At 42.4% G+C, this 12,794-nt stretch overlaps 1 protein-coding gene across 1 annotated transcript; it reads left to right on the top strand.

Annotated features, from left to right (window-relative positions):
• Positions 1-486: 486 nt before the first annotated feature.
• MAPK1IP1L (mitogen-activated protein kinase 1 interacting protein 1 like) lies at positions 487-11,882 on the top strand. Its single transcript, XM_067295142.1, has 4 exons — positions 487-570; positions 7,429-7,456; positions 8,006-8,719; positions 9,190-11,882. Exons 2-4 carry the CDS (start codon positions 7,433-7,435, stop codon positions 9,199-9,201), a joined length of 750 nt encoding a protein of 249 aa, XP_067151243.1. The 5' UTR covers positions 487-570; positions 7,429-7,432; the 3' UTR covers positions 9,202-11,882.
• The last annotated feature ends 912 nt before the right edge of the window (positions 11,883-12,794 follow it).

The following is a 12,794-nucleotide window of genomic DNA, read 5'->3' as shown; positions in this document are numbered from 1 at the left end:
CTGGGCTCGCTGAGGGGAAAATCAGAGCGCGGAGAGGTAAGAGTCACTCTCCTCTAAGTGGAAGCACCCTGGCGGCAGGCAGAAATCAGTTTTGTGAGGTTTTCCCGATTCTCGGCATTCTGAGGCAGAGCCGAGCGGGGGGGAGAGGCCCGCCCGGCACAGCGGGGGGCCGCGGCGGCGGCCGTTGGGGCGGGGCGGCGGCCGTTGGGCGGGGCGGGGCGGCTTCCCTCAGCGCTAACGGTCCCCTCTCGCTAGGGGTCGCCGCGGGGAGGCGGGAAGGCGCCACGTGACCGCGGCGCCTCGCTGGGGCGGGGGGAGGGGGGGAAAAGGGCGCGTCGTCACGTGACCTCCGGCGGTGCGGGCGGGGAGGGGGCGGTGGCGCCCCTGAGGGGGTGGGGCTAAAGGCATACGTGACCTTCCGGCAAGGGGAAGGGAGGGTGCGGGTTGGGCAGTGGGGCGCGTGACGCAGTTCCGCTTCCGCCTGGGCGTCGGGGTGGCGGTGCTGCTGCCGGGCCGGCTGCTGCGGGCCTGCGTCCCCGCCGCGCTCCTCCCTCCGTCCGTCCCTCACAGGTAGCGGCGGCGCCTCCCGCCCGGGCCCGGGCCCGGCCCCTGAGCGAGCGCGGAGGGGGGGCTCCATCCCGGCAGCGGCGCGGGGGGCGGCTCCCGCCCCGCCGCATCCCCGGGGAGGGCGGGCGGGCGGTGCCGCCCCGCCGCGGCCCTCGGGCCCTGCCCGGCGGCGCGGGGAGGGGGCGGCCGGGGGGAAGGGGCTGCGCGGCAGCGGCGCTCGCCGGGCTCTCCTCGCCCGCGGGGTTTCGTGGCGCGGCGGGGGGCAGCTGGCTCCTGGTGGCCGCCGGGGCTTTGCGGCTGTGCGGGGCTGGGAGAACAAATGCGCCTAAAGCAGTTTCCGATTTACTCTGTGTAATGGTGGTGTTGACTGTGTCGTCACTGGGTAAAATATGGTGCTAATTTTTGTTTCTGATATATCTATAAACGGCTATCTGAACGTACGTGCATGATGTCAGTGACTGTTTAACTCAAAGATTCTTTCTGCTGGAGAAAATCTTGGGCAAGTCTGTTTCTACCGTTCATGACACACATTTATTTTATGAAATGAAGTATGTGTAAGCTTTTAAGGTAGCTGACTTGCTGAAAAAGGTAGTGCTGTGCAGTACCAAAGAACATGTTGCAGGGCGGGAGAACTGTTTAACTGACAGGTTTCATCTGTGAGAGGGAACTCATTGTTTCTAGTGGATCTCTGTGGAAAACAGTGTTGATCTGATGCTATTCAACCTTATTGTCAGTGGATATAAGAACAAAGGTTGTTGCAACTTAAAAAAAAATCTAAAAAGCTGCAATCCCAAGAACTGCGGATGATGCCAAGATGCGTGGTAAATATCAGGCCAATCCTGGAAAGCATTAAGTTCATTCAAACAAAGTGCATCTTAACAGTGCCAAATCAAGATGGAAAAGGTACAGCCTCACTCCATAGATGTGGCTGGTATCCTGAAAACCAGTTATCCTGGCAAATGAAGCTCTGTAAAGGAGTGGAAAGGTGCCTATTCTTGTTTGGCGCTGTTGAGGCCAGCACTGGAATCTGGCGTGCAATTTTGGTGCTGTTATGTTTTTAAAAGGCACGACTGGAGAGGGTGTGAAATAGTTGCCCTCAGGGTCAGTCTACCTAGTTTGTCCAAAAAAAAAATTAAACTTTTAATTGTTTAGTATGTAGCTTCTGTTGGAGGACAACATAGGTATTCTTTAAATAGCTCTTGCAGCTAGTTCAGGAAGGCTTCTGAAGATTTGATAATTGGAAGCTAAAGCTAAAAATTAGAAATAAGGCATACTTTTAAAAATGAGGATAACATGAAAATGGATTCTCTGGCTTTTGAAAGGAAGTTTAGATGCAATTATATGGAAGACGTCTTAATTATTGTGGGCTGCTATTGTGAGCTACGTGTCTTTTGCAAGACTCACAGCGTGGGAGTGGTGTGGACAGGAGAAGTCTTTGCTAGTGGAAACTCACTGCTCTCCGTTGGTTTTGTACCACAGCTGGTGGACAAGCAAGCAACCTCAGAAGTGATACATATTTCACAGTTTTGGGTCACCACACCAAACAGATGGCCCATCTCAAGTGATTAGGTCCAGTATCAGTGGGGAAGTAGCTGTGAAACTGAGTGGCCCATCATACATTGAAAACTGAAACAGATTATAATTCCTTCTGGCTTTAAATTTTGCAGCTCTTAACCATTTAAGATCTCTGTTTTGAAGAGTTATTTTTCTTGTAGTTGATAATCTAGCAAAAGCACTGACATACATCACTCTTTGTTGTCATTCTTAATTAAGTCCGTCTTGAAAATAATCTGAAAACTAAATCCTACTCCTGCCCTTCTTTCAATCAAAGCAGGCACACGAAGGGGCAAAAAGATCATCACATCTAAAATAGCTACTAATGATCTAATGACTGCTTTTTATTTCCTGTCTGTGTATCAGTTGCGTTTATCCTCCAGAGGAATAACTATGCAGGTCAGGCTAGATGATCATGTAGTGCACAAGCGCATAAACCTGGCTTCCAAGGAGGCATTAAGGATAGGGAAGGACAGCTAAAAACATATTGGTGCTTAATGACTGAAGATGGAAGCTGCAGAAATTTGCATATTTTGGAAAACACTTAGAAGCTGTCAAAGATTTGGTCTCTCTTCCATTTTATCAGTATAGCTATGTTGGTAGTTATATTTATGTGGGCAGAAATCTTGTTGTAGATGAGGTTATGCTGGTAGGGAATTAGTCATGTTACAGTGACAAAAGAACCTTTTCTCTGATAGAGGCATGCCACCCAGTGGAAATGCAGCTTATATCAGCGGAGCTGTTGCATTTGGAAAGCATTTTTCTGTTTGAAAGATGATCTTATAGACAGGAACTAAATCTGGCACATCAAATGTTCAAAAAATGTCATGCAATTCAAAAATTATGAAAGCAGTTGATACGTAGTTTTGGGTATCTTTAGCAAAAAAAAAAGTTTGAGTTCATTCTAACCTTGTTCGTTAGAGCTTGATAATGGATAAAAGCCAGGGTTGGACATGATCAGAGAAGAGGTTATAGCTTAAAAAGCATTGAACTGCTTTATTTTGGAAACTGAAAGATTTAGCCTGCTGCATGTAGCACCACACTTCCAGAAACAGGGTTTTCACAGACCTCTCTAGAAATCACCATGTATTTCAGTTGGTCTTGAATGCTGTTGGTAGAATCGGTGATTCAGTTCTGCGTAGCAGGGCTTCTCAACCTTTCTGCAGTGTGGATCCCAACAGGCTTACTTGTCTTAGCTACCTGTTATTAATTAATTCTCAGGAGTAGTTCCCAGGTATCCAGGAGTCAATGAACTCTTGTCCAAAAGTTGTACTATATATTGGTTCTGGGTAGGTGCAGTAGAAGTCTGTGCGTTAGCCCCTCTCATCGCTCTTCAGGATAATGGATGAGAAAGATTTTGCTCCTAGATGCTTTTTTTCAAAAACATTGGGCATCTTTCTCTTTCTCTCTCTTGCTTCAGCTTGACTCTTCTGGCCATATGTGTTCTCAGAGGTGGCTGAGAAATGGTGGCCCTGAACAGCTGATCTGGAGCTGGCAGGCTCTGTGCTTCTGGAAAGCAGAGGATGTTTCCAGGGGCGGAGGCCTTCAGAAAACAAAGGAAATCTTATCTTGCAGCAAAGTGGTTGGAAGCAGGACTTCAGTTTTAATGCTGCCAGTTCTGTAATCTTTCAGTTCTCTGCTGAGCTGTTTAAGCACCTGTACCCTTCTTCCACTTGCCCCTCTTCATCACTGCCACCCCTAATCTCCAGGAAAGAATAATTTGAAATAGAATTTGGATGTAGCGATATAAGGTGGCAAAAAATTCAGTTACATGAATTGGCTTTTCTCTGCACATATTAGTGCTTTCATGATGCTCTTCAAGAAGAGTGTACGGAAAGCTTAAAGAGAAAATGAAAATCCATTTATATTAACTCTGCCTTCTCTAAATAAATAAAGTCCACACACCATTGGCTGCATTGTCCTGTGATTTTTTTTTTTTAATTTTTTTTTTGATCCCCTGCATGACTGGGGGGCTTCAAAGTAGAGTTATTTGGGGGTCTTTTATCTGGCAGTATCCCTAGTGAGTCTCTGTGAGCATGTAAATGCCTGGACAATACTCGTGTGTGATATTTTTGTAGGATTTTGGTTAAAATTCTTTATATCAGTGCTTAGCAACTTGAATGGCATATGGATTTTAGATTTAAGTACAAATTAGTTCTTCTGGTGCCTTAATGCATCTAACAGTACATTAAATTTTCTTATGGAACGAAGATGGCAGTACATAGATTAAATGTTAAATGTATGTTAAAAAATGTCCTCGAAGTAGGCCATCCTGTCTGCAAGAGGATCCTTGACATGCTTGGCATTGACTCAGTTATGCCAAATGTTGCTCTAATCTGCTTGCCAAATTAAACAGGAACTAAACCTCATTACAGGCTATGCTTAGCTACACTTTTTTTCCCAATATTGTCATGCAACAGAATTGTTGCCATAATTTTCATGACGAAGAAATGTTTTGAACTTATCTGTTGACAAATATCAGGGATATTTGTCAATGTTTTGTAAGCAGGCCTGTTTAAACCGTATTATCCACCACTTTGACCTGAATTTACTACCCTGTCACTTCTGTGATGGATCATGAGATTTTCTTCCGAGCTCTCCTTTAGGTTTGTCTTTTTCATCTTTCTCTCCCTTGCAGCATATGTTTTAACTTCTTCTATGGGCTTTTTTTCAGTCTCCTGTAGATCTGTTTTTTTCAGTTAGCTTTACCCATGCCTTCTCTTCATCTCCATCTGCATAAAGAAAGGATGATTTGCTTTGCCTGTTTTGGTGTTGCTTTTTGCTAATCATTTTTTTGCATGTGAATAAACCTACATGCACGTTTATATAAAAAGGTGGGGTTTTTTATAATTGTCTCTCTATATTAATGATTCCTATATTTTGTGGTTTATCAAATAGCTTCTGTGTTTGTATAAGTGAATTGAACTACAGTGCCATTAAAAAGCACAGACTCAGCTTCTGATCAATATGGAGCATGGTTCATTTCAGAAACCGATGAACTGTTTTAACATGAGTGGTTATCTGTTGAAGAGAAATTGGGCTTTTTCTTCCTGGTAGATGCATCTCTCAAACAGCAGAGCTGTTAGTGATAGGAGCAGAAAACAGGCTTTCTTGCTCTAGTTTGGTTGCTTTCTCAACTTCAAACAAATGGCCATTGATCTGAACTGAGGAAGTACAAAGGCTCAGATATCTGTGCTTATTTGAAGGAACTACTGCTGTTACAAGCTGCTGAGGGAGCTTTAACAAGCCTTTGGTTTCGTGCATTGAGCTCTGCCGTGGCAGTAATTTTGTTTGACCTTTGGGAGTAGATACGTGTTTCTTAAAAGGCTTATCTAAGTTATAAGTACAGTTTTGGAAATTCAGTGGATTTCTGCAGGGATCAGGGCTATTCAGTGTGGTCATAAATAACTGGGTAGATGAGATAGATGTGCAATGTCTTGCTGATATGAAGCCACTCAGGAAAGTACAGATTAGGTAATAAAATAGCAGATATAATTCAACGTAGATAAATGCGATGTAATTCAGAGTAGATAAATGTAAAGTGATGCATATAAGTTCATATATAAAATGATAGGAAGGAATGAAATATTTCCACAAAAGTCAGTTCAGTAGTGATCAAAAAGCAGATCAAACATTAAGAAGTATTAGAAAGGAAATAGGGGACAAACCAGAACATAATTATGAAACTGTATAAATCAGTGGTTCTTCTGCGTCTTGAATTTTCTGTGTAGCTCTTTCTTGTCCATTCATCTTGAAAGATTTAGTAGAACTGGAAAAGCCTCAAAGAGAGGCATTGAGAATGATCAAAGGTGTGGAACAGTGTCTGCACAAGGGCCAATGAAGTAAGCTAGATCTCAGCCTGGAGAAGACGCAACTAAAAGATAAAATGTTAAAAATCTGCTGAATAATGAGCGGCATGGGCAGGTGGATAAGAATAGGTTGACTGTTTTCCTCAAATTCAAGAATGAAGAAGCATCAAATGAAACTAGTAAGATCTCGGTTTAGAGCAAAAAAGGAGGTGTTTCTTTGGTGTAGCAAATAACAGCCCTATGGAGTTCCTCGCCGAAGGATGTGGGTACAAGAGGAAAACAAGACATGTTCGTGGGAAAGAAATCGATTGAGAGTTATTAAATACACAAAGTGCCTGCAGCTTAGGAAGTCTCTGAGCTTAGAGTAGCTTGAATATTAAGGCAAGTGAATATCAGGTGCCATGTTCTTGTTCTTCTCAATTGGTCGCTGTTGATATAAGTTATCTTCCGCATCTTTAAACTATTGAGAAGGGTGGTTTTTCTGGAGTTCAGCTGGGCAGTATTTGTATTCTTGACTTACATTTTACATTTTTTTCCTCCTCTTATGTTCATATTAATTTCCTGCTGTCTCCTCTAAAATCTTCTGGCTGCATAGGGGCATCTGCACCTATTTCACTTGCTCTTGGTCATCCTTTCAAGAGTTCTTCATCTCTAGTCAGTATTCACTGTCAGTCTGCTCCTTAGTGACACTGACTGTAACTTTGGGTTGGTGACACTGCCCTTTTATGTGGCTAATAATGACTGCCAAGGCCAGTCAGTTTTCATCCTGCTGAAGCTTTGGAAAGCTCCAAGTACCATGGACGTGGTACTCGTCTTCATGAAGAGATAGCACCTGGCTCTTTGGTCCCTGTTTTGAGCATTTAAATGTTGAGTGATTAGAAATTAGGTACTCATTAATAAGATCTTAGCCACATCTACACTCAGAGTTAAGGTCAGCTAGCTGAAGTCAGTGCAAGTCAATAATGTATAAGAGTATCTACCATCTTTCATGTGCGTTAAATCCCTTGGAGAATGAAGCTTCGGCAAACTGTGACTCTTACTTCTGAAAGAGCATCTGCATATGGGGGTTTAACCATGTTTTATCTTAGGTGGATTAGCTTCACCTGCCAGCAGTCCTGAGTCCCAGTTTAGGGAAGACCTTGAATACTTCAGAGGCATCACTGCCAGAGTAGGCTGCCTCCTTGGTATGAGTATTTGAAACTTTTTTTTTGTCTTCACTTTGTGACCCACTTACATTATGTGTTGGTCCTGTCTAAGGTGAGGCAGGTAGAGGCCGAAGTTTTGCCTTTTTGTAAGACCCGTATCAAAGGGGAAGTGTTTGGGTAGTCCATATCTGTATGGGCCTGAGTCATTAAAACAATCATTGCTGAGAGGTGCCACCCGTTAGACATTTGTTATGGTCTGAATGAAACAAATGTAGAATTTGTCTTAGGAGCGCTTGCTTGAAATAATTCAGTTGTTTTCAGTGAATTTCACTTTATTTTACCTTATTTTTCAGCAAAATGTCTGGAACTGATGATTTCTCGGTAAGTAATGATTTTGCTTTCCTGAAGATCAGCTAGTTGGGTTACTTCGTTCTAAAAGTTGACACACTTTTTCAAGAAGCGGAGCTTAAAGCTGAGAGGTTATTCTCTTGCTGTTGCAGCTGTGGTGTTTTGCTTTTGGGTAGATGTAACAATCTGTGGGCTGCGTATATGAAGCTGCTAGGAGCCCTGAGGGTTAGTTTCTGCTCTGATATTAACAGAGCATAGGAGTTGTATTTCAATAGTGTCAGAATAGCTATAATGGAAACTTATAAAAATCTTTTCTCTTTGGATTTGCGCTGAAATTTCTTACAGCTACGTGTGGCAGGTCACCTTTTATCTTTGGCTTGATGACTGCAGCACGTCAGAATCTCTTCTATCCTAATGATAGAAGCGGCACAAAAATGAATGTAATCATCTTTCTGTGTAGTAACAATTAGTTTGTTTTTTTTCTCCCATTTTGGTAACGCTAACATATATGCAATGGATAAATGTGTGCAGCTAGCGAGTCCAGCAGGCAGCTTACATTCTCACTGATACTTTGTCTTCTAGTTGGCAGATGCTTTACCAGATCAGTCACCTGCTAAAACCTCTAAAGTGAGCAGTACAAAACCTGGTCAACAGCCTGGTCAGCCACCACAGGGTTGGCCAGCTTCAAATCCTTGGAACAACCCGAGCGCTCCTCCTACTGGGCCATCCGGATTGCCACCAAACACCTCTGCTTCCAGTGTGCCATTCGGACCTCCGCCAACAGGAATGTATCCTTCAATGCCCCCTGGACCGCCTGCTCCATTTCCTCCTCCTCCTACTGGACCCTCTTGCCCTCCTCCTGGTGGTCCATATCCACCCCCAACTGTGCCAGGTCCTGTCCCACCAGGGCAATATCCTCCACCAAATATGCCCTTTCCAGAGCTTCCAAGACCTTATGGTGGTCCAACAGAGCCAGCTGCACCTCCTGCTCCCGTTGGGCCATGGGGATCCATGCCCTCTGGAGCATGGGGACCAACAATGGGAGGGCAGTATCCTGCACCTAGCATGCCATATCCACCCCCAGGGCCATATTCCACTCCTACCCAGACTCCAGGGGCTGCGCCAACAGTACCATGGGGTACAGTCCCACCTGGAACATGGGGACCTTCACCACCAGGTCCATTTCCTCCACCCACAGGATCATATCCAGCTCCGGGACTATATCCTACACCCCCTAATCCTTTTCAAGTGCCATCTGGTCCTGCTGGTGCTCCATCAATGCCTGGTGGTCCCCATGTGAGTATTTAATTTGTCTCAATTTTTTCTAAAATGTCATGCATTTAAGTGTGGAAATTCAGTAGCGTAAGACCTATTAAAGCAGGTAAGGACTTCCAGCACATCTGTCTTATTTGTGTAGTCAGTGGTAGGATAGGAAATTTTCTACTTAAGTGCTTAAATATACCAGAATGATCAAGTTATATCAAGTCTGAGTGTGTCCAAACATCACACTATAGCAGCCTCCCACTAGTTTGAAAGGCGTCTCTGAAAGGCAAGAAAAAAAGGGGGGTGGAAAGGGCTTCTAGTAATTTCTGAAATAGAAAATAGAAAGTATTCTCGTCTCTGCAGTATAGAGAGTTCCCTTCTAGGGCATAGGGAGGGAATAACACATTGTAAGGATGAATTAGCTTTAATTAAGAATGTTTATAACTGTTAATTAACTGCTTTGTGTAAACCCAGTATTGACTGTGAATTATTGTCTCTTGCAGCCTTACCGTTGAATATATTCTGGGCAACAAAGTACTGTAGCGTTCCACCTTCATCCACTACTTAGAGATTTTTACAATTTTTGTTTCAGTAATGTTTGGGGCTACGAAGAACAACACTTGCCTCTTGTATGTGCATTTGAGGTATGAAGGAGCAATCTGCATAAATTTAACTTGCTCATATGCTGGCATAATTGTTTGGTTTAATAAAGTGAATTATGAAGAGCAGAAATACAACTAAAACCTGTGGTTCTTACTCTGGCAAGTATTCCGCTTGGAAAAATGGGAATTGCCAAGTAAGGATTATTTAAAAAAAAAAAAAAAAAATCAGGCCCAAGGACATACAAATTGTTAATTCTTAAATTTCCATGAATGCTTTAAGTTTTGTTGCCAGACTTGTGCTGGTCACTGAATGGATGGATAGTCATATTTTGTCTATTTTCAGGTTATTCTAAAATGTCAATAAAAAGTGTATTTCAAGATTCTTGTCAAGAAATGTAATTTTTTGAACATGCTACAGTAATTCAAACTAAAGAGAGCATGTGAACTTGAAGGTTTTCTCAGCATTTTGTACATACTCAAAACAATTGCTCAATCTGGGACTACAGCAGAGAAGATGCGCATTGAAATACTTGGTCTGACTTGTCTGCACACTGTTCGCATTCACAAACAGGCATTTATGTACAAATAAAATACCTGGATGTGCAGTTAACTTTGAATCAACAAATGTGAGTTTTATGCATGCAAATGAGGACATAATTTTGCGAGTTCTCATTCTGTGGTGGTTGGAAGTTTGGCTTGGTCTATGTAAAGAGAAACTGATTCCCACTTAAGTAAGGTACTTTCCTATTTCTAACCTGGATTCTAGTCATTGAAAATTTGACTTTGCTGCTGGGTTGTGTAAACTCAGCAAACTTTCAGAGTCCCTGGAAACTGAACTCGATCTTAAAAGATATTTAAAAAAAAATAAAAATTAATCTGTCAGTTCCCTTCCCCGCAGCCTTTGGCATTTGCATTTAGTTCTATCGGCTACAAAGATCCTTTGTATCGTCGTTATTGCCACAGTTGAGAACGAGCCGGTCTCACTGAGACTCCGTTGAATACAGTAACGTGGAGAAGTCCTCTGTTCTCAGCTAAGTGTCTGCATACCTCACTGAGTAAGTTTAATTTGGGAGTAATTGAATGTGTAGAAGCCTGTGCACTGCTATGCAGCTGTCCCTCTTCTGAAGGAGCGCTGCAGTAAGTTTTCATATTCTTGCCATATCTGTGCAAAGAGCATGTCAGGGGTTTATTGCAATGCTAGTTTAGCATTACCAAGACATACACCCATGTGTCAGTGAGGAGTTCTGGAATTCTTTGTGGTACTTCATAGCCTAGACTTTGACCATGGAAAGTTTATTTTATCCTCAGCTGAGGATATCCTAACTTAGCCTCTGTAGGTAGAATTAGAAAAAAATTTCACTTTAACATGGTAGCTCATTAGGGAATCTTTGTATCATGGAACTGTGAAAGCAAGTTAATTCTCTTCCCATATCTTATCATGGCTTCCTGCGTGCATATAACGGACTTCTTAAAACAAGTGGGGTGACCTGGTGGTGATGCTTGTCTCGACCTTTATGGCAAAGTCCTGCAATATTTTTGCAGCAGAAAGCAGTTCAGCTTAGCTGTGGCTGTTTTAATCTATTGTCATGAAAGCTAATAGCAAAGGTACTTTTTTTTTGTATTAGGAAGACAATAGCAGAGCTGAACAAAGAATACTTAACATCTCAGCTTAAATTGTAGCGTCTGTGCCCATAGCAATCAGAACCTGGAAAATGTGTAGAAGTCTTCATTAACCTTAAACAAGCTCCCCTCCTCCCAAACAACAGGCTTGGCTTAGATCTTGGCAAGACTGGTGAAAGTAAACGTGATAGACCACTGACCGCGTCTGCTCAAGTGCTTTTTGATACCTGCAGCCTTAGTTGATAAATCAGTGTAAGGGAAAAACATTTATTTCAAATGAATGGATCGTGTAGTAGCAGCACTCCAGTTTGAAATTGCACTGGTCGTTGTCTTTGCAGGGAATGGGAAGAGGTAGAAAAGGATAGAGTGAACATAGCAAATAAGGAATTTTGGAAAGGGGATTTGTAAAAGTAACTAGACTTCTAGGTTCTTCCTGAAATAGGCAGGATTTATTACTGGAATGGTTAGGCTAAAATTCAGTATATATGGGATGTTTTTTCAATGTATATTCGTATTTCTTGAGGTCATGGAAACTGTTTCATAACCCCTTTGTTTTTGTGAGCAAAGTTCTTTGCATAGCAGTGAAAAGGGTATACCTGTTAATCTATTGTGTAAAAACTCAAGTTGTCACTATATACCGTGTAGTAACTTTATCACATGTTATGTCAAGTGTGAGCAACTTCTGGCCTGAAGCTTTTGCAATGGAATTTGTACATTTCTATGCATCATTTGAGTTAAACTGCTGAGAAGTTTGTTTTGACTTGTGCTTTGAGATTGACATACCGCATTTGTTTACAATATGAAATATAAGCAATCACATCTTTAAAGTATAGATTATCACCTGCTGCTGTATTTTCTTTAGATGAAACAAATATTGCTGTATGATAGTGAGAAGCTATAAATACAGGATTTGATATTTTTTTGAAAATGCTGTCACTTTTGTATAAGATTAGACATTAAACGTATTTTCAAGACTTGTGTTTACTGTTTTTCAATTACTGCTTTTGACATGCTTGTGTAGATTTTTGCCTTGAATGAATAGTAAAAGTAGGACATCCTTGATTTGCAAAGACTGAATATAAAACCAGAATTATTCGACTGCTGTGAGTGTTTTTCCTGTTCCTTTTGTGACTTTTGCAGCCTCTGCATAAGGTGTATTAAGTATGGATGCGACCATTGCTATACCGTAGCACATTAGCCTCAGATACTACCTGTTCACACACTGCCTTGTTTGCGAAGGAAAATAAGATCTGCTCTTACTTGTATTAGAGGAGGAAAGGGGCTTATTTTTAAATGGGAAGGGGGTGGGGGAGTGTTCTGTTTTGTTCCCCCCTTCTCCCTGGGCTCTGGACAATTCCTATGCTAGGCTGATCCATGAGGATATGGTAAGTGGCCTGCAAATCAATGTTTTCATATAGTTATTCCAATTAAAAGCCTGATGGGAAAGGGTGGAAAATAGTTTGTGAGAAACTAGGCTTGACAGTGGTCTGAACTCTGAAGTATGAGCACCACTAATCTGTATATTTACTTTCTGTGTTTATTGTGGCTTGCGGAAAGATGTGCATCGAGCCGGCCAGCACTGCTCACCTCTGTTCATGCCTTCACCCTTTCGGGAAAGTAAAATTACAGTAGTGACCAGTAGAATCGGGAAACAGAAAAATCTTCATCAACTTTAAGACTTGGAAAACAAACATTTTTAGACCATGTACACAAAACACAGTTCTAAAGTCTGTTACTAGAACAGTATAATGCATGGCCAGTACTTTTTCCGGACAGTGTTTAGCTGTGGGATTGTCTGCACCTCTAGACCACCTCAAATGAATGGTCACTTGTCCTCACCAGACAGGCAGCCTTTTTCCTCTTGCAGAGGTGAAGACTTGGATGTG

This window comes from Apteryx mantelli, chromosome 4, assembly GCF_036417845.1.
Source record: "Apteryx mantelli isolate bAptMan1 chromosome 4, bAptMan1.hap1, whole genome shotgun sequence".
NCBI lineage: Eukaryota > Metazoa > Chordata > Aves > Apterygiformes > Apterygidae > Apteryx > Apteryx mantelli.
This window is presented reverse-complemented; position numbering and strand designations above follow the sequence as displayed.